The sequence below is a fragment of the Citrus clementina genome, unplaced genomic scaffold (assembly GCF_000493195.1).
Source record: "Citrus clementina cultivar Clemenules unplaced genomic scaffold, Citrus_clementina_v1.0 scaffold_1, whole genome shotgun sequence".
Lineage (NCBI taxonomy): Eukaryota > Viridiplantae > Streptophyta > Magnoliopsida > Sapindales > Rutaceae > Citrus > Citrus x clementina.
This window is the reverse complement of record NW_006263303.1, coordinates 19,660,401-19,682,922: the sequence shown is the minus strand read 5'-3', so window position 1 is coordinate 19,682,922 and position 22,522 is coordinate 19,660,401. Positions and strand designations below refer to the sequence as shown.

General features: G+C 40.7%; 2 protein-coding genes and 1 long non-coding RNA gene across 3 annotated transcripts; all 3 read right to left on the bottom strand.

Moving 5' to 3' along the window:
- Positions 1-246: 246 nt before the first annotated feature.
- LOC18054415 (calcium-binding protein PBP1) lies at positions 247-1,130 on the bottom strand. The gene has a single exon (XM_006452020.2). The coding sequence runs from the start codon at positions 739-741 to the stop codon at positions 391-393; it is 351 nt and encodes a 116-aa protein (XP_006452083.1). The 5' UTR covers positions 742-1,130; the 3' UTR covers positions 247-390.
- A 2,748-nt stretch (positions 1,131-3,878) lies between these two features.
- LOC112095529 lies at positions 3,879-7,144 on the bottom strand. Its single transcript, XR_002903904.1, has 6 exons — positions 5,568-7,144; positions 5,184-5,230; positions 4,896-4,948; positions 4,606-4,688; positions 4,352-4,443; positions 3,879-4,235 (listed from the first exon to the last, which is right to left on the bottom strand). It is a non-coding gene; the product is annotated as an uncharacterized LOC112095529 (long non-coding RNA).
- A 488-nt stretch (positions 7,145-7,632) lies between these two features.
- On the bottom strand, positions 7,633-10,771 carry LOC18054414 (putative disease resistance RPP13-like protein 1). Its single transcript, XM_024177825.1, has 2 exons — positions 10,645-10,771; positions 7,633-9,687 (listed from the first exon to the last, which is right to left on the bottom strand). The coding sequence occupies exon 2, from the start codon at positions 9,118-9,120 to the stop codon at positions 7,633-7,635; it is 1,488 nt and encodes a 495-aa protein (XP_024033593.1). The 5' UTR covers positions 9,121-9,687; positions 10,645-10,771.
- Positions 10,772-22,522: the final 11,751 nt, after the last annotated feature.

Genomic DNA, 22,522 nt, shown 5'->3' with positions numbered 1-22,522 from the left:
CCCAGAAACCAAAATTCCTCAGATCAACAACTAGCCTAAGCTAATTCAAATTTTGGAGAGCCATAATCGATTAAATTTAGTAGCCACACGGTAAAGTCTTGAGACAATTGAACAAAACTTGTTCGCTAAATCTCTCAATTGAATCGCAATCATACCAAATTTACGAAACCTTTTGTAACTTTTGCTAAGTTCTCAAACCAAATTCATATCTTCATTTTCAGTATGTACCAATAATGAACAATTAAATAAAAGAACAAAATTATAAAATGCAAATGGTTCTCTATATTTCTCATTTCCTTCGGTATAACAAATTTCATTACACAAATAATCTTGAAACATCATAATAAAATGACCCAAAAAAAAAAAAAAGGAAAGGCGAATTACAAAATATCAATGAGAATCTCTGAATTCTTGTTCAAGAGCATCTTCAACCAAAAACCTTGAAGCCTCCATCAACTCAGGACTCAATCTAAACATCAAAACACAAAACTCCATCTGATTAAGAGCACCATCGCAATCGAAGTCACCTTCTTTCAACATACACTTGAGATCATCATCACTCAAGTCTTGCAAGCCCAGCAAGGCCGAGTTTTTCTTCAAACTCTCAAAGGTGATGACCCCTTTATCAGCATCCATCAAAAGATTAAACCCATTGCAAAGCTCTCCTATGAGACCATCCCCACCAAGCTTGTTGGCCATCAGAGGCAAGCAATCTTCGAAGTTTCGTGAAGCAGCAGCCATCTTTATTTGCAGACAAAGAAGGAAAAAAAAAAGCTTTGATTTTTATATCAGAGAAATGAAGAATTTTAATTTTTGTGAGATGGGTATGAGTGAACGTGAGAGATGAGGGTGTGTATTTATAAGTGAAAGGGATATGGGTCTTCCAAGAAAGAGGGCCATGGGAGACAACTCAGCTACAGGTAATGACGAGAAGGACGGTTGGTCCATTTGCTGGGGACAGCAGCCATGGGTTTCTGGGAAGGTGGTGAGGGGTATAATGGTCATTTAATATGACGGCCAGAGAGGTTCTACTTTAATTCAAGACATTTTGGAAGGTAGGGGGGAATCGATAAGGAACTTTACGAAGGGCATTATTGTTATTTTCTGGTGAGAACAAAGAAATGAGACGGCGGTGGGGATGACTCGTGTGGGTGAGGTAAGCAGTGAGCCTGCTTAGTAGGGTACGTCAAGGGGCAGAATGGTCAATGAGAGTTCACCATACGCGTTTAGTTCTATTGAGTTATTTTTCTGCCTTTTTCTTTATCCCAATTTCTTTTCTTAATATAGTTATCGTTAACTTTCTAAGTACAAAAAGTGGTTATCGCAAAATGGCCAATTTTAATCGATAATAGATATGGATATACATGTCACGTTGAAGTATTACAAATTAAAAAATTATAAATTAAATTACTATAAAATCAAGATTATAGCAAGTTTTTTTTATATATATATAATGAAGTTATCACCTTATTGATGTCATAATTAGTCATTGTTTCGGTCTGTTATGAGAAGAATATTTAAGTTGTTTGTCTTTTATACAAATTCTTGAAATAAAAAATTAAAATTGAGTCTTAATTAATAATTTAATTAAATGAATAATTAGAATAAAATTTTATTTTACATATTAAAAATATGCAATCTCAAACAATCGAAATGGGATGCCCTTCCTATTTGATTACAAAAGCTTATTCCCCACTTATTTATTTGCAGTTTACAAAATTTAAGGATGGCAAAAATCCCCACGGAGACGGGTGCCCTCGGGAATTTTCCCCATTCGAGGAGGGTATGGGGATAATTTCATATTCAATTTTTTATTCAGAGAAGGGACAGGGAAATATTTTTATCCAATTTTTTATTCGGGGAGGGGATGGGGATGAGGTGGAATCCCCATCCCCTACCCATTTCTCCATTTTAATTTTTAATTTTATTTTAATTTTTTAAAATTACTAATAAATAAATAATAAAATTTAAATTATAAAATTATAAATATTGGTAAAAATAAAAAATATCAAAATATTTATATTATTAAATTTTTAGGCCTAATTAACTAATTAAAATCCTAAATTTTTATTTAGGACTTTAAAAATACCGAGTAGATTCTATGAGCCCAAATTTTTTTTTAATTTTAATATTCTTTAAATATTTTAAACTTAAATATATTTTTTATTTATTTTTAGATGTTATAATTGCCCACAACGAATCACAATTTTAATATCTAATTTAATCTAATCTAATATTTACTCTTGATTTGCTCCGATTTAACTATTGTGTTGTAAAAGGAATAGTCAACATTTATAAAGTGCCCACACCACTATTGAAAAAGTTAATTTTGAATTTAAATTCGATTTTATTTGTAACAATTTTGTATTAGACTATTAATTTGTTCATGATAGTTTGTAAAAGAAGTTTGTATCCCTTGCATGCTGCGTTACTTACTAATTTAATGTATATGACTTTTGTAATGGATATTAATGTAAGATATATTTCGAACTTTACTTTTATTTGAATTTTTTATTTTAATATGATTAACTCAAAATTGAAAACAAAAAGAATGTATTATTTATTCAGGGATCGGGGACCCTCAGGGATCCCCTGTTATTATTCAGAGAGGGAATGAAGATTCTCTCAAATAATTCTGACGGGGACGGGGAGGGGACGGGGACGGGGACATACGCAAAATATCGAAAATGAATACAAAGAAATTGGTCCCCTCCCCTCCCCTCCCCTTCCCATCCCATTGCCATCCCTAACAAAATTACTCCGTAGTAAGTATCGATCGACCAAGAAGCTTTGAATGGGTCAGAGCTGACGTTTTCCAAAAGCCATTAAGTTTTTTTTAATTCATTCTCTCGTTACTTTGAAGTTTGTCTGTTTTGGGGGGCAAATTCATTTGTTCTGGGAGGGAGATTTCGTGGGGGGGTATAATTGTCATTTACAGGAAGAAAGATGGTGGGAATTCTTCTTTAGGTGACTTTACTTCGGCAGGAAGCTCTCTTACATGAATTTCCCATGGCTTTCTTAGCGTAAAATTTTCTTGATTCTTCTTTTTTCATATCATACCATGTATTGTACGTATAATAGCTTTGAAATTAAAGTGATTTGGTAAGGAATTCCTTAAACATTATAATAATAATAATAAAAGATAGTCCATGATAAATTCTTCAAAAGACTACACTCATAGACCAATTTAAGCCAAGTCCCATTAGAGGTATTCAACTAATGTCAATAAAAAAATTAATTAAGTACGAGATAAAATTAATACATGTTAAAAGATTTGATTGTATTGTACAGGACAAAACCATCCTCTCAAATCAAACCCAAAGTTCGTGCAGCCTGCCGGCATGACTTAACCCAAGTTGATTATACAGGTCCCCAGCCAAGAGTAAGGTCAAAATTGACAATCTGTAATGGGCCCTTAAGTAGCCCCAACAAGAAGACGAATGCCAATGGATCTGCGACTTTTGGCTACTACTACTCTCTTGCTCTTGGACGTTTCAATATTTTCTAACTGGGGTGATAATGTTTTTTTCTTCGAAGGGGAATGAATGAAAATTCCATTAAATCAATGAAGCGAATATGGGCATAAGGGTATGAACCCGTCCATGCAACATTTTCGTATTTCTCTAAAGTTAGTTTAACTAGAGAATGAGCAATTGAATTACAAGATCTAAACATATACGGGACTTCAATCTGATTAAAAGCTTTCATGAAGTTCTAAATTTCTAAAACAACCCAGTAGTAATCTCTTTCATGCTGCCCTGCCAAATATGATAATTTTATTAATTAGACTAATTCTGACAACTTAATTTTCTTAATGAAAGGTTTACTTAGTTAAAAAAAAAGTGAGATAAAAAACATATACAATTCAAATGATGCAATGCAACAGAATTAACTGTCAACATATTTGTTTTAGTAAGTCTGAATCTCGCTCAAAGCATCAAAGAAGCACCAAACAAACTATATAGAATGCAGTAAACATTTGGAAGATGCAACTGGTTGAAATTCAGTGGCTATGTTTATTAACAGAAAGCAGTAAAGCAAAGCTTGAATTGCTATTGCATCATCCATATCCATACTCACTGGCATGTGGTCAGTGGATTATATCTGAAATGCCCTCTAGTAGATCATGAATGGCGGCTGACTAGAAACTTGCAACTTCAGGGTTCAATCGGTAATAGGCTGGGATCTCCTCAGAAGAAATGATGCTTTTGAAAGTGCAGAGTCGATAGCAAATGCTGCAGAGTGAAGAATTATCGAAAAGGGAAAAAAAATAAAGGAAAATAGGGAACCAGTTTAGGGATGTAACGAAGAATGGGAGAAAAACTGTCTACATGCAGTTGTTGTTTCTCACCTTGATGCTTGTGGAATGTAGAACGAAGAGTGTCTGTTCCAGAAATTACAGTCACTTTTTCACTTCTCTCATGAATAAAATGAACCAATCAACTGAAGAGTCAAAAGAACCTTATCAACAAACCTTACTATGTATGAAGTATATATATGATAACTGGAAGGTTGAAATTTGACTGAACAGCTAAATAAACCAAGAAGAATCAGCAGTTAAGTTCAGAAAGAAGAAAAGAAAAAGCCATTTTCAAGAATGCTTACATCAACTGCCACTGGGCCTAAAGTCTCCAATTATAAGAGCCTTTCTGCAGAGGGTGGATTCAAATAGTCACACTCGCTTCCCACTGGAAATCATAAAAGAACCGCAATAAGGAACATTCACTAAAAAATGAAAGAAGCAATTCAAAATACTATGCAGGGACATTGCTGCTGATGATCCACACATGGGGCAATAATCTTGTCAGAGAAAAATAGATTAGCATTGCAAACCAACCACTATGATATCAGCAGATTTAAGTAGTGAGAATCTTTACATGTAAAGAAGCAATTACATTTTATTTTCGATTTGGGGACTGGATGTTACTTCTCTGAGCTTTTGATTAGCCTGAAAAATAGCAAAAACATTCGATAGATTAAATTGCAGGCATTGATAAGTAAAGAGTAATACAGTAAGCATGATTAAACACAAGATGATGCAAGTAAAATAATAAAACAAACATATTAAAAATACTTTTCATAATCAGTACCAGACAAGCTGGGTCTGTGTCGCTGAAAGAAAGCAACCATGTATTTTTCCTATTATCTAATACATAAACCAAAATCTCAGTTTTGTACTTTACCCACAAATTGAGTTTTTCTATCATCTTCTAGCGAACAACCATGCTCTCTGTGAAGTAAACAAAATGGAAAGAAAAAAGATCAGTCAATTTCAGATATAGTTCTACAATCAGCCTAATGGAAAAAAGAAATGAAACAACAAAGTACTACTAAGGAGCTTCCTTCATTTTCTACAACAATGTGAATGCATTCTTAACAGTTCAATCATTTACGACTTGTCAAATTCATCTGATAAGTTAAAATGAAAATAAAAGTAGCGTTAGGCCAGAGAGTAATTATGAAAGGCTGAAAAAAGATTAAATTTTACAAAATTAGAATGGGTGATGTGATTCACACTGTAATTATCAAAATCTGAATAATGGTTTAGGAGTTAGAATTTGACAGACCCATGAATGATGGAGCATAGGGTAGAATGAGTCAATCTCTGCAACTGCTAACTTTCTTCATTTTGTAAATCAGATAAATTTCATCCTTCTTCATGCTCATTGTAGATGAATTTGTCATCTATCTTAACACATGGGATGTGGGCTATCTTGGTCCATTCTAGGCCTTTATCCCTTTTGGACTGCTTTTTCAACAAAGGACATCCATCAATATATAACTGCAAAAGTGAGGATGGCAAGCCAACCTCTGGAAACGATGTGAGCTTCGGGCAATTTCTAATCCGCAAAAGATCAAGTGATGTCAAGTTCCGAAAACCCTTGGAAGACAGGTGCTTCAATTCTGGGAATTTTGCAATGGCGAGCTTAGTAAGAGAAGTAGGCAACATCATACCCAGCTCCTCCTGTGGAAAAGACACTGCATCCAGGCATCCGCCAATAGAGAGATTTCTCAGAGCAGTGAGTTTGTGTAGTCCCCACTCAATCAATGGCTTATACAAGTTGAAATCCTCAATTGTAAGTGTTGTTAGGGAAGTGGGAAAACCTTCTAGGAAAGGACATGATTCTTCGACACTGACAAATTTCTAATTCTTGAAGAGAGCTGAGGTTGTGCATGCGGTCAGGTAAGGCAACAAGATTCTCACATTTGCCAATTGAAATTCTAGATAGGGTGTTGGGAAGCCCTCTGGGAAAGGAAGTGAAGCTTGAACAATCCCATATGTAAATCTGATGAAGACACTCAAGATTTATCGGGCTCTCAGGCATGGATTTACGAATTTCAAATTTCCAAGTCATATTCTCTCCAAGAGACCTCCCTGCAATTGAGACTAGCTTTGGACAATATCGAATTTTGACCAGTGGATGATAAGCATGTGAGAGACGGACCATAGGAGACATACAAGTACTTGATAATTGATGTGCTGGTGCTGTTAATGTGCCCTCTATCATCCAACAAATGCTTCAATTTCTCACATTTTCTTATCTGAAGCTTTTTCAGAGGCAAAAGTAACTGGCCTTTTACAACAAATTTTAGAGAATTACAACCTTCAATTAGCAGACATTCAAGACAAACATTGTTGTGCTTCATTCCCTCAGGCAAGAACTTTAGAGCACTGCAATTTTTTATCTCCAGTTCACCCAAAATTGGAAGAAAACAAACTTCTTGAAATGAAACAAGCCTTTGACAATTTTCAATGCATAACTTTTTCGGAGAGGTGAGACCATGCAGTCTTATAGGAGTCTTCTCCAGCCAAATCTCATTTTGCCACAAGTATATAAGCTCTTCACAACGAACAACTTTTAGATATTCTACCTTCTGAAAACTCTCTGTTGATCAATCTCCAGAATCTGAAATATTTGAGAGAGTCACAGAATTTAAAGATTTGGAGTGAGTTAGACTACCACAGACTAGGCCTTTGCATCCATCTATTGACAAGTCAGAGAGTACTGGAAGGCTTGCAAAAGAAACCTCAAATTGTGCACATTCACTAATCACAAGTTTCTTCAATGAAGGAAGGTGATCAGGTAATCTTCCAGAGAGTTTAGGACATTTCACAATGGAAAGCTCACGGAGAAGCGGGAAACTTTCCACATACTCATTTTTTCCAATGGGATCCCAGAGCTCCCATTCTTGCAAATCCCTAAAACAAAGAGTTTCCAAAGATTGAAAAGGCTTTGAACAACCATCTCCGTAAATCTCAGAACCTATGATTTTCAGTTCAGTCATCTCCCTAATGGTGAGGGCTTTAAGTGAGCACAATAGCCCAAGTGAAGGCAAGGATCTGCAATTTGTACAACTTTCCAAAGTTATCATCACAATGTTTGAGAATGATGGATCCCCAACCCAAGATGGGAATCTTGTGCCACCATAACATTTGATTGTCAGCTCTTTCAGGCTTGTGTGAGACTTCAGCATGCCGAGTACACTTTGTGAGTAAGCTCTAAATGGATACCTACATTCTAGCACCAAGCATTCTAAGTCATTCTTATCACTTAATATGGCTTTCGTTGGATCTTGCAAATCAGTTGCATTCTCTAATCCTGAAATGCAAAGCTTTCCACAAAGAGACTTTCAATTCTTCAAAGCTTCCAAATCAGATCCAGAACCTTCACTAACAATAAAATTAGACAACGTTTGAAGACATTTCCATTCTTCCATTCCTAACAGCATCTCTTTTATTAGATGTACATCTGTAATATCAAGATGACGTAAATTGATCAAATTCATCACCTTTGAAGGCCACTTCATCAGATAAAAACAGCGTCTCAATAATAAAGTTTGTAGGTTGATCAATGAACATGTTGATTCAGGCAAACTTCTTATTGCAGTATTAGACATGTCAAGGTATCTCAGATGCATCAAACGCCCAATTGAATTGGGTAGTTCGATGATATGGTAACTTTTTAAAGACAGCACCCTTAACTTTTTGAACTTAGGCAACAGATCAGAAAGGAACATGTTAGATATGAAACGAGCACAAGTATGATCACCCTTGAGCATTGGCAAGAATGTTCTTAGACACTCAACTTCAGGGAAGATTTCATACTTATGGAAGTCATCACTATAACCACAAACATAAGAAGAATGTCGAGCCCTTCTGAATCTTTCTGGTTGTTTGTTGGCCTTCAATTCATCCTCCAACCGAAAATTTGTTTCACCAGAGACCCATTGAGCCAAATCATTGACAAGATCATGCATCAAAAATTTAGAACTGTTATTACATGATTTCTGAAAAATTGATCTTGACAATAGATCCCGAAAATACTTGTGGCCCAAATCTTCCATTTGCTTGTTATCTTCTGATTGTTGAATAAGGCCGTCTGCCATCCATAAAAGAATAAGTTCCATCTCCTCAAATTCATAACCTTTTGGAAAAATTGCGGAATAAGCAAAGCATCTTTTTAGATGTGAAGGAAGATGGTGGTAGCTCAACCTTAAAACCGGGAGAATGTCACTTTCTTCCGACAAATCCCATATTCTGCTCTTCAGTATGCCTTGCCATTCATCATCTCTCTGTTTACAGCATAGAAGACCACCAAGATTCGCTGCTGCTTGTGGCAAGCCTTTACACTTTTCAACAACTTTTGCATGAATTAATTCCAAATTTTGATGTGCACTGGCATCTCTATTTTCAAATGCATGCTTCTCAAATATAGACCAGCAATCATCATCAGATAGAAGCTCAAGATTATAATAATCAATGGGTCCCAGTGTTAATGCAACATCAACACTTCGAGTTGTCACAATTATCTTACTTCCTGGTGTCCCGGCCATGAAGGGAGACTTCAGAGTTTTCCACAACCCATAGTTCTTGCTCCAAACATTATCTAAGACAATCAAGAATTTCTGTCCAGCTATTGCCTTTTCTAGTTGAATCTGTACTTGATTCAAATCCTTCAGGTTGGAGGGTGAGGAAGTGACTGACTCAAGAATTGCCTTTGTGATTTTCAAGACATCAAAGTCCTCAGAGACACAAACCCATGCTTTTGGGTTAAAACCTTCCACTTCCTTGTCATTGTACACAAGTCGGGCAAGAGTTGTTTTACCAATGCCCCCCATGCCGACAAGGGCTTACACCAAAGTTCAAACCAGTTCACTCATCGCTTAGCACCATTTCTAGTATTTTCGCTTTATCTTCATCTCTTCCATAAATAGCAGCTTCAGATTGCAAACATGTACTGGGTGGTCTTTGCCATGCAGTAGCAGATGACATTCCGGCAATGATTTGCAATCCAAGGTCAACTCTCTGTTTACAGATTTCTTCTAACCTGCAAGTGATGCTTTTTATCTTGCACTTCATTCCAACATTATATTTCACTGCACTTGGACTTAAGTTAACAAGACAATTAGGGATGAGGTTTTCAACCTTGCCAGTGATAGCATGATGTCCCCCCATTAGCTTGCGCGCCAATACCTCAGTAGTAAACTCGTCCAGTACGTCCTCTACATCATAGGCCAAGTCTCGAAGTTCATCCAGCCACATTTTCATAGCCCTCTCTGTCAGTTGCTTCTCCTGTGCATCACTGAGCACAACCTGAATAAATCAAAAACGTCTTTCTCCATTTCTCAAGCTTTGAACGTATCCCATGTTGGCGTGCAAAGTGCATCACCTCACGGGACATCAATCTGTCAAATAACACCTTAAGGAATGCAGTGAGAAAGATTTCACCGATAGCCATGGGTTTTAGTCTATAATCCAAAGAAAAAATCAGGCTTATCTCCCAAAGAAAATGATAAGACCAAACAATTAACCAAGAGACACCAGTTTTGTTCTAAGCTAGAAAAAAAGAAACTCAGAAGTCAAATGTTTGATGTTGATTCTCATCTACCTAACCAAATGTTACCTAAACAAATTGCATAATTAATTAAGTTTACTCTGAAAGTCTCATCTTCAACACAATTTTCTATGGCTTAAGAGATATACTATTATAAATCTCAAGTCACCCGGAGCATCTATATCAAACATTTGATAAATAAAAATGTCATCATATGTAACTAATGAAAATGTCATCAGAATAAGGAATAAGTTATTATGAAATTCAACCATGCAGACCCTTATATAAGGTAGGGACACGTGGAACAATAAAAGCAACGCCGCTGGACCACAACAGTATCAGTTTCATAAACATTTTCTCCTTCATTTGGTACCAATTTTCTTATCAACCGAACAAAATAAAAAACGCGGAACAGCATGAATTATCATCCATGCAGAGAGTTTGATTAAAATAAAAAATGAATTATATATTTTTCTTTAGCTCTGTTGAATATCAGCAGGAATATTTTATTTATAATTTATGAGTCTCGTTGTCCACATCAATTCCTTGCATTTTCCCATACTTTGCATTAATTTATATATAAATTGAGTTGTTCATATATATATATATATATATATATATATACGGGAAGAGATGATGCGTGACTGTAGCTTGTTAAGAACCCATTGGGTAGCTTTGAACTTCTCAGCACAACTCCCATCAATGAGCTTGACGCGTATGCAAAGTACGCGACTGGAAGCACCTAATTACTCTTCCATATATTACTAACAAAGTATCATTGTTACATGAAAATTGAATCAGAGCTTACCTATATGCAATCCAGGCTGACTCGAACCAACAGAGATATTCTTTGAAGATATGAGTTTGCGCTAATTGAACTATAGTACAGACCTGGAATGGTGGTGAAGTGCCAGGATTAGACGACAAGTCGTAGATCTGTTAACAGCATATCTGATTCTCAAAATGTTATGGGAAAGATTAAACGACAAGCCCAAATCAATTATACCTAGCTGCTGTCTATTGCGAGTTTTTGGAGGAATAATTCATTTGGGCTGAAACTTGTTGGACTTGACAGGCTTAGTCCTTCAGATTGAGGGCCCAAAAGCTATTATGTGTAACTGTAACAGGTCTATATAAAAGATAAAAGAAATATATATATATATAGAGAAATGTTCCAGTTAAGAATTTTAAAGTACAGAAAAATACAAAAAAATTTTAAAATCGCATGAATTTAAAAGATTAAAACTGTAAGCCTTTAAAGTCATGTGGTTTTAAAGTTTTTCCTGATTTTCCCGTACTTTAAAATCTCTGACCAGAAAACTACTATATATATATATATATTTTTTTTTTTTTTTAACACCATTTTTAATGAAAATTTTGACATTTATAAAAATAATTTCTCATGAAACCACTAATTTTCTTTTTTTGTTCACAGCTCATATCCATGGAGTTTTTTTCTCTTCTTTAAAAAGAAATTTCATTAAAAAATTTCGTACAAAACAATCACTTCTAAAAAAATACTTTTACAGATGTTTTTATTTCTATCAAATTAATTTGATAGCTCGGACATAATTGAGGAACAAAATCTCAAATAAGCGATTATGTGAGAATCGACCACAATCCCAACCTATTGTTTACCTCTTTAAGCTTCTTATTAGAGATATAATGAAGAATTGGCAGAGGAGATTATAATATGAATTTCATTTACATGCAAAGTCTAGATTGATGTGTAATCTACGAGCAACTTGAATTTTTTATTATTAAGTCACAACTCTAGGTTGGCTCTGACTTTACGTTAAATAATTCAACAAGTTTGAATCTCAAAACAATAGACAAGCTATGTACAATGTTGAAAAAGATTAATGGATGTAAGTGATAAAATTCAGAAACTACATTGACAGGAGGATGTAATGTAAAATGAAATTTTTCTGCAATTCTTGGTCGAAAGGAAAAACACAAAGAACAAAGCAAGATTATTGAATCCGCCATAGTTTAGACATTGCATACACAGATGCTTCAAAAGGTCGTGTTGCCAGTGGCAGAAAACTGGAATTTGATGATCTGAGACAGAGACCGCCTCGAATAGATTTTATCACATCTGCTACTTTCGGAGAAGCATGACACAAGAAGTACAAGACGAAGCATATCACAATGTGAGCACCGAGCACCTTCTGAAGGGAGTTGTTAATCAGCAGTGATAGCTCAAATCAGCTTAACAAGCCATCTGACAAATGAAATGCAAACAAGTTAGCAACTCCTTTGATTTAGGTCAAACGGTAGTAAAGGGGGAATGCTAAGCCCAAGTTAAAAAAAAAAAAAACTCAACAAGAAATTGAATGCTTTCGAAAAGTTAATACAACTTAAAGGCTGCAATATTCGCACCCAAAAGACATTTTGAACATGCATGGTATAACTGAAATTCATAGTTCTAGTGCAACCCAAAAGAAAGAAAAAATGAATTCTTGAAATGGAAAAACAATTCTGAGAATTCAAGACTAAGATGTACAACTAGCACAGAAAAAATGAATTTAAATTTTGATTACCTGAACCTACAAATAGGTTGCATGCAACCATGCCCATCTTCTTCCCAACAAACAACTGAATGGGCTCTGACCTGATCAATCTAATGGAAAAAGGAAATTCATTACAAAATTCAGCTACAAACAGTTAATAAATGTAATCAAACTGAAATGGAACAGTATAGAATTAGTAGTTACCTGAACTCAAACTTTTGTCCGACAGCAAGAGCACATTCTTGGCAATTTAAGAAAATCTATTGTTGATGCTTAAATCTGCTCGCCTTTTGACCGACCAGATTCTTTCACCAACGTTTGTGTTATCAACTGTTGCTTGAACCACTGGGGTTGGAATCGCCCTCCTTTCTCTTACTAGACATGCGTTCACCAAAAACGGATCAGAGACGCCGGTGGTTTTGCCGGCGTAAACCCTCCGATGCCTAAGTTAGCACAAGGTGTTTACGGGAAAACAGTGCAATTTAGATTCAAGGATGGTTTCTAATCTATTCGAAGTTTGTAAGAAAAATGTCTGATTGCAATTTGGCAGCGTTTTCCCTCTCTCAATTTTTTTTGTCTCCCTTTTCTTCATCGATTTCTCCTTCTTTTATAGCCGTTGTCCCACGTTTCCATTTACCCTTCATTCCCCCTTTTGCGGGTAGTGGCAACCTCTCATGGGACTTTAACTGCTTCATTGTGGGCAAACGTGGGATCTCGCATCTCCCACAACGATTCTGGGAAAAGCGCAACTACCGTGATTCTGTGGAATTGTGTTCCCGCTTTTTGGGAGATTGGTATCGGCTCGGTATATGACTCTGGTCGGTATATTACCCTGGTCGGTACTCGTCTCTGGTTGGCTCATGTTTATCCCTGTGTCCTGCTCGTACCATTTGGCTGAGGTGATCCATGCAGGGGCGGAATTAATAGCATGGCCGATCTTGTGCTTTTATTTACTTAACACAAGTCCCCCAGTTTCTGGTCTTGCGAGTGAAATGAGTTAAGAGTAAAAATTGATAGTCAAATCTTACCAACCCGGTGAGCTTTTCATCTGGTCTTCTGTTTACCGGGACGGACCTAAGGTACCACTTTCCTTCTGGGAAATTCCGACCCGAGCATAGGCCTAAATAAGCATGTCTATTGCCTATCTGGGCTTACGCCTACCCTGGCCTCTTGTAACGGTTAGTGACGTGGCATCTCCAGACTCTTCGTATTTGAAATTTGAAACGACGGGCTATCTGTCCTCGATATCCGGTGAGTGAGCTGGCATCCCCATCACTTAAATGCTTTTATTTCCCTTTTCGTTTTAAATCCCTAGATTTAAATCGTCGTCGTTTTGTTCTATTCGCTTTCTCTGTTGTGAGACAACTCCTACGAACTTCGTTCATACTCTCCGCGTCTGGGACTTCCGTTTGCAGGGTCTTTCCTCCATCACAACGACGTTATCAGTGCCAGTCTATTCCAGGTACAGCCTTTAACTTCTTCTTTAGTTGTTGTTGCTTGGGTTCTGTGTTGCCCCTTTTTGTATTCGTATACTTGGATTTGTTTTGGTTTCCTTTTGAGGTTCTGATATGTCAAATCGGAGAAGAAAATTGATTGCCGATGAGAGTGACGAAGAAACGAGGGATTCAGACCTTAACTTGTCGATACCCACTGATTTTTTACGTCCCTCTAGTATTGTAGGGCCCTCCCATGGTAGGGATACCCTTGAGTACCCACGGCCCTTGGCTGTTTCTCCCTCCCCCGAACTAGAGCTTGTAGAGAATAGAGGTGGACCTGCGTCGGGCTCTGGTGAGAACCACAGTTTTGGTGGGGTTGGGGTCCCTGAAGGAGTTAGTGATGGTGAGGGGAGCAGTTCTGGACCGAGCAAACCTGCTAAGAAAAGGAATCTTGGCCATAGGGTGAAGGTGAATTCTTACCCTATTGATTTCACAGCTTGTGCCACCACCCCCACTGATCTATTTAAGCTTAAGAACCTCTACAACATTCCCAATGAGGTTCTCCTGGTAGTTCCTGAAAAAGGTGATGTCCCTAGTCGGCCTTCGAAAGGGTATGTGACGATGAATTTGGAAAGTTTCAAATTAGGAGCTCGGCTGCCCCTTCAAAGTTATTTTGCCAAGATACTGGGCGGTATGCACCTGGCCCCAGGTCAGCTACACCCAAATGGATGGAGGGTTCTCTCGGCGATGTTTATATTATAAGAGAGGTGTGGATCAGAGGAGCCCTCCCTTGTTGAAGTGAAGCATTTATACCAGCTGAGGAGTAGCCCAAAGGAAGCAGGCTGGTATTATTTTATGTCGAGCTCTACGAAGAGGAAGCCAATCACCGGCTTTCCCTCATCGTGCAAAAATTGAAAGAACAAATTCTTCTTTGCTGGAGGAAATTGGTGTCTAGCGGCCCGTTCGTTGGGTGGTGATATTTACCTTCTAACACATTTTGTCACCCCAGGTCGTTCATTTTTCGCTTATGTTTTTTCTCCAATTGTCACTTATTGGGTTCTTTAACCTTGTTTGTTTTTTCAGAATCGTGGGGTTTTATTAAGGATCTTGAAGACCGACCTTTGCTTCATGTGGAAATTGCTCTAGTGAACGCGTCTACTTGCCAGGACCTCCTGTCGCCAGCAAACTTAGTCGGTTCGGGCTTGGTACATATTGCTGCTGGAATGGATAACAAGATCCTCAGCGCGATGAGCAGAAAGCGTGGTCGGGTTCCAAGCAGCTCCAGCAACCTTCCTCCTCCTCCAAAGAAAGCCAGCGCCGGTTCTTCCAAGGCTCCTGTTCCTGCTCTGCCCCCTCCCCCCCACGTAAGAGTGGTGGGGAGAAAACTTCCGACAAGAGTCCTGAGGTCAGCTTACAGTCTGGGGACCGATCTTCTCCTCTTCCATCTCGGGATCAAGGTGACTACCTGAGCCCGTATCAAAAGGATTATAAAAAATCGATGGGGCCCAAGATGGTGAAGGACATCGAGAGTATGAACCTCTCTGAGTTAGCTGCTTCTGTTCAAAGGGTCTCCTTCAGGCTGGCCACCATGGTTTCGTGTTACAAGACTGGGTCCGCCCGCCATGAGAGGAAGCTTCAAGCTGACAATCAAGAGTTGAGGAAGAAAGTTGAATCTGCTGATCGCTCCAAGGAGAAGCTGGCCGAGCTGAACAAGCAGCTTACGAAGTTGGAGGAGAAAGTTGCGGTTGCTGAGTCCACTTCCTCCAAGCTTGAGGGTGAGTTGGGTGACCTAAAGTTCGATCTTCAGGCTACTCAAAGTGAAAGAGATACTCTAAGGACTGCTCTTGAAGGAGAGATCAAATCCCTGAGTGAACAGCTAGCTGAGGAGAAAGGCAAATCCGCTGAAGTGGATGATCGGCTGGATGCCGAGTATGACTCCGGGGTTGCTTTCAGCTATAAGTGCATCATGTCTGTGCTTAAGGAAGAATACCCCGAGCTCGACATGAGCAAGCTGGAGGCTGGGGTGGAGAGATATATGGCTGGGGCCGGCCAGGGAGAAAAGGAGCAGGGTGAGCAGGAGCAGGTGAAGGCTCCCTTGGATGGGGTGCAGGAGGGGGAAGCTGGGGGACGTGCTTTCGAAGTGGGTCAAGGGTCCGTGCCTCCTCCTCCCGGTATTACTGATCTCCCACCTCCTAAGGCTGCTGATCCTCAAGCTGCTGAGCCGTTGACTTTCCTAATCTTTAAGTCCATTTTTTGTATAAACTCGCCTTTGTTTTGTAAACAATTGAACATTTATAAATTTTTAGATGCTCTCTATTGGCTTTTTTGTCTGGTTTTTGCTCATAGGTTGTTTCTGCAAAATAAGTGGACAATTTATCTGGTTTTACCTGTTGGTTCCTTAGTGGATCGAGCAGGAGTAGGTCTTTACTTACCTTAGTAAAATTTCCGTAAAATTAGCTGCTGGTCTTTCGTTGACCGAGCAGAAACAGGCACTTATTTTTCTTAGTACAATTCTCGTAAAATTAGCTGCTGGTCTTTCGTTGACCGAGCAGAAACAGGCACTTACTTGCCTTAGTAAAATTCTCGTAAAATTAGCTGCTGGTCTTTCGTTGACCGAGCAGAAACAGGCACTTACTTGCCTTAGTAAAATTCTCGTAAAATTAGCTGCTGGTCTTTCGTTGACCGAGCAGAAACAGACACTTACTTGCCTTAGTAAAATTCTCATAAAATTAGCTGCTGGTCTTTCGTTGACCGAGCAGAAGCAGGCGCTTACTTTCCTTAGTACAATTCTCGTAAAATTAGCTGTTGGTATTTCGTTGACCGAGCAGAAACAGGCACTTACTTGCCTTAGTAAAATTCTCGTAAAATTAACTGCTGGTCTTTCGTTGACCGAGCAGAAACAGGCACTTACTTACCTTAGTAAAATTCTCGTAAAATTAGCTGCTGGTCTTTCGTTGACCGAGCAGAAATAGGCACTTACTTGCCTTAGTAAAATTCTTATTAGGCTCGCTAGCAGGGAGATTTCATGCTGAATTCATCTTTATTTGAACTTTGAATGTATTATAAAAATACAGGATATATACATGCGCAACAAGCCATCATGCAGTTAACAGAAATAACTTATCAAAATGAGGATTTAGTATAGCATATTGCTTACTGGAAATACTTCTTCAAGTGCTCGGCGTTCCACGACCTCTTCACATCTCGTCCATCTTGGTACGCTAACTTATAAGCTCCTGGTCCAGTGGCCCATATCACCTTGTACGGGCCTTCCCATTTCGGACCAAGAGCGCCATGGTTGGGATCCCTGGTGTTTTGGTTCACCTTCCTAAGTACCCAATCTCCTGCTCGGAACTGCCTCACGCGCACATTCTTTTTGTAATAACGCATGACCCTTTGCTGACACTGGGCCACTTTCTGCGAGGCCCCTTCCCTTTTCTCCTCAAGCAGGTCCAGGCTTAAGCAGATCTGCTCGTCGTTTTGCTCCTCAGCGAAATATTCCGTTCGATGTGTCCCCACTCCAATTTCTGCTGGGACTACCGCCTCATGACCAAAAGCTAAAGCGAACGGGGTTTCCCCTGTGGCGGTTTTGTGAGTAGTCCGGTAGGCCCATAATACTCCTGGTAGTTCGTCAACCCAAGCTCCCTTCTTCTCTCCCAATCTAGTTTTCAAGAGCTTCTTTATCACTTTGTTAGCTGCTTCTACTTGTCCGTTTGCCTGGGGGTGTGCGGGGGTGCAGAACTTTAGGTCCACCCCCAAATTTCGGCAAAATTTCCTGAAGTTGTTGTTGTCAAACTGCCTCCCATTGTCTGTAATGATGGCATAGGGGATCCCGTATCTGCAGATGATATTCTTCCAAATAAAATCTGTTGTCTTTCTCTCCGTGATTTGGCGGAGGACTCCCACTTCTACCCACTTGGTGAAGTAATCTATTGCCACAATTGCATGTGTCGTCGCTCCTCGGCCTTTAGGTAACGGACCAATCAAGTCGATTCCCCATTGAGCGAAAGGCCACAGGGATGCCATAGTGGTCAGCTTTTCTGGGGGTTGTGCAGGAATCTCAGAGAAGCTTTGGCAGGTTTTACAGTTCTTTGCCATTCTTTTCGCATCCTGGTGCATGGTCGGCCAGAAGTATCCCTGGCGGAGTGCCTTGAAGGTTAAAGTTCTTGCTCCCGAGTGATTGCCGCATATTCCTTCATGAATCTCCCTCAGTACATAATCTGCCTCCTCCTCATCTAAACACCTCAAAAGGGGCAAGGTGAACCTTCAGCGGTACAACACTTTGTCTAGTAACGTGTACCTCGCTGCTCGGCATTTTAATTTTCTTGCTTGCCTTTTGTCCTCCGATAAAACTTCATCGCGGACATATGCGTGAATCGGGTCCATCCAGGATTCTCCAGTGCTTACTCTCATCACTTCTACTTCCTCCCCTATACTGGGCAAGGTCCGTACTTCTAGTGGGACCGACTTAGGTAATTTCGGATCTGCCGTTGCAGCCATTCTAGCCAACATATCAGCTCGGTAATTTTTATTCTGGGATATATGCTTCACCTCTACCTTATTGAAGAGTTCAACCATTTGCTTCGCCTTCTTCAAATAAAGTCTCAATTTCTCTTCCCTTACTTGGAATTGATTGATGAGCTGGTTACATACTAATTGGGAATCTGCTCGGATTTCTACTCTTTCTGCCCGTAGTGCATGTGCAAGACCGAGCCCAGTAATGAAGGCCTCATATTCACCTTGGTTGTTCGTTAGCTGGAACTCGAACTTTACAGCATAGGATACCTCGCCACCTTCTGGGCTTCGTATTATAACTCCTGCCCCGGATCTATGTTCACCACGTGATCCATCAACCATTATCAGTCATACCCCCTTTTTATCCTCCTGCTCTGCTGGTTGTCTCTCTTGGACCTCTTCCCCTGGTTCCACACAGTCAACCATAAAATCAGCCAGGGCTTGGGCCTTGATTGCTCCTCGGGGCCTATAGGATAGGTCAAATTCGCTCAGTTTCACGGACCACTTTACTAACCGCCCTGAGGCATCTGGTTTTTGGAGCATTTGCCGAAGAGGTTGGTCAGTCATCACAATTATCGGGTGGGCCTGAAAATATGGTTGCAGTTTCCGTGCTGCTGTTATTAACGCCAGTGCCCATTTCTCCATCAATGGATACTTAGTTTCTGCGTCTACCAAGGCTTTACTAGTGTAATACACGGGGTGTTGCTTTCCTTCTTCTTTTCGGACTAACACTGAGCTGGTAGCCCATTTTGAGATTGCCAAGTACAAAAACAGTTGGTCACCTTCCCTCGGAGTTGATAGTAACGGGGCATGGGCTAGATACTCCTTCAGCTGCCCAAACGCCTCTTCACATTCTGATGTCCACTCCATCTTCCTCCCTTTCTTTATGGTTTGGAAGAAAGGGTGGCATTTATCTATGGCCCGCGAGATGAATCGGTTCAATACTGCCACTTTCCCTGTAAGGCTCTGCACCTCCTTAACTGTTCGGGGGGATCTCATTTCTGTTACTGCCCGTATTTTCTCCGGGTTGGCCTCGATCCCTCGGTGGCTCATTAGCAATCCCAAAACTTTACTTGAGCTGACCCCAAAAGCACATTTCTCCGGGTTTAGCTTCATTTCATACTTCCTCAGTAATTCAAAGGTTTCTTCCAAGTGTTTCACGTGATCCCTCGGTTCTCTGGACTTTGTGATCATATCGTCTGCATATACCTCCATAGTATGACCGATCAGGGGCTTGAAGATCTTGTTTACCAACCTTTGATAGGTAGCTCCTGCATTTTTCAGGCCAAAAGGCATCACCATGTAGCAAAACAAACTCATGTTAGTTATAAAGGTAGTGTTTTTCTCATCCTGCTCGTCCATGGGTATCTGGTTGTATCCTGAAAAGGCATCCATGAAGTTGAGCAGACTGTGACCCGCTGTTGAGTCCACCAATTGATCTATCTTTGGTAGGGGAAAATTGTCCTTTGGGCATGCCTTATTAAGATCTGTGAAATCCACACACATTCTCCATTTCCCGTTGGCCTTCTTTACTAGTACTACATTGGAAATCCACTCCGGGTACCTGGCCTCCCTTATAAACCCTGCTTTCAACAACTTCTCCACCTCGGCGTTTATGGCCTCGTACCTTTCCTAGTTAAAGCATCTCCTCTTCTGTCTTACCGACCTCGCCCCCTTCTTGATTGCCAACTTGTGGCAAGCTACCCCGCGATCAATTCCTGACATATCCTCGTGAGACCAGGCGAATATATCTGCATGAGACTGTAGACAATTTACCAACTCGCCTTTTACTGCCCCAACCAATCCTGATCCGATCTTCACCACTCTGCTCGGGTTGCTTTTGCTTACCGCAACTTCTTCCAGTTTCTCAACAGGCTCTTGGCAGCCCTTTTTAAACTCTCCTCGATTATCTAGAGAAGTAACCTGCAGTGTCTCCTTGGCTGCTGTAGCATAACAACTCCTTGCCATCCTCTAGTCGCCTTTTACTACGCCGACCACTCCGTTTACTCTGTATTTTAGCGCCAGATAATGCGTAGATACAACGCATTGGCTTATCCTCATAAAGGGTCTCCCTAGTATCATCTGGTAAGGGCTTCTTTTCTCTACCACGACAAAATCCAGCATCATCGTTCTTTCAAACGGCTTTGTCCCCACAGTAATTGGAAGTTCGATGATCCCCATGGGAGTTAGCCGTCCCCCTCCAAATCCCTTTAAGGATGTATTTATCCGTTCCAATTTTAAGTTTGCAATTCTCATATCATCTAGGGCCGACTTAAACAAGATGTCAACCGAGCTGCCCGTGTCTACCAGTATTCGTCGCAATTCTGTACCATCCACCATTGCCTTAATTACCAGTGCATCCTCATGGGGATATAAGATACCCTCTTCATTGTCATCTGTCCACATTATGGGAACTTGCCGCAATTTTGCCTTCTTGGCTGCTGGCAAATTGAAAAGCACTTCTTTGTTAATCATGGCGTATCTCCCGTAGTTCTTCCGTGCTCTGTTCGAATCCCCGGCCAATGTTGGCCCTCCTGCTATCACACGGATGGTCGGCTGTTCACGTTCTAGACCCCTCTCAACTCCTTCATCCCGCGTGTACTGTGATTCAATAACAAGGGACACTCCATCTACATACTCATCCAAGTATCGGTTCCTCACTAAATCCTCCACCTGAATCTTCAGGTCACGACATTGGCTGATAGTGTGACCAAGAGTGTCGTGGAATTTATAAAATCTGCTCTTATCCCATCGGTGAGCCGGTTTTGTTATAAGGGCTGGAGGGTACAGCAGGCCCCGTCCTTTGATCCTCTCATACAATTCTTCCATGGAGATCTTCAATGGAGTGTACTGTCTATATGCCAAGCTCTGGTCTATCAGCTGAACTGCTCGACTATCCAGAATGCCATCTCGAGCTGGTATAGTCGCTAGCTGATCTGGTCGCCCAGCCCTGGAACCATTTGCATGTAACGCTCTGGGACTGTTGTGATAAGGGTGGGCAGTCATCTGCCTGAATTCTCGTTGCCGCTCCGGGAACGAGGTGCGTGGAGGTTGGGCTCGGCTGGGTTGGAACTGTTGTGGTTTCTGAGCTACGGGGTAAGGGCGGGATCGAGCTGATATTCCGCCCATAACTGAGGATTCCCCAGCTCGCTTTCCCGATCCACTCTCGTTTGGGGCTCTCCGTTCTTTTCGCCTCAGCTCTTCCAGCTGTTCACTTTTTATCTTTGCTGATTTCTCCTCTTCGATCTCTATATCTCGCCTCGCCTGTTCGTACCCCGCCGAATAATTCTGCACTAGGGGGCTTCTTAAGTTATACCACAATCGGCCGATTTTTACACCTTCTTTTAATCCCCTCAACGCCTGTGGGTGATTAAAAGCTCCCAAATCTAGCACGTCCCGGTGATATCGCTTTACAAAATCCCGGAGGGACTCATGCTCCTCCTGTTTCATCCCCATCAGTTTCATCATGTCGTCCTCTAGGGCTACCGCTCCTCGGAACTATTCGGCCAACTCTTAGCACATCTGCTCGTACCCCTTTATACCTCCTCGGGATAGCTTGCGGTACCATTCTCAGGCTCATCCCTCGAGTGTCAATGGGAACACCCTGCACCTCTGAGCTGGTGTCAACCCCTGCACCCTCGTCATGTCGTTGAAACGCTCAGTATGCACCAGCGGGTCACTTCGACAGGAGTATTTGAAGTCGAGGAAGTGGAAATCTCTTGGGATTATTGTACTCATGATCTCGATTGATAACGGAGATTCTTCATCCAGCATTATCCTCCAGCTCGGGGGCTTTCTCTTGCCCTGTATCTCCTCCATCACCTGCGCCAGTCTGCGCACCTCTCCCTCCAATTCTACTGCACGGTCAGGATCACGTGTAGCTATCTGGTCTCGTTCTAGCTCGGCATTGTGCAACCGCTGTCTGAGCTCTCCTTCATCAACACTGCCCCCTCGGCCATTGACTTCCAGTACCCGTCCGGGGAGAGGTTGGTCCCTCCCTTCATCTATTCGTCCTCCTGAAACCCGACTAGTGCTTCCGTGGGGATACACCCCGTTAGGTCGGTCTGCCGGCGGAGGGATTTCCTCGACTCTACGCCTCCGGAGGCTGGGTTCTACTCCAACATCATCTCTTCCCACGGGGGTTTCACAATCCCTTCTCCGCCCGTCCCTCAGCTCGTGCAGTATGGTCGCGAGAGTCTCCATTTGCTTCTCCATCCGCTCT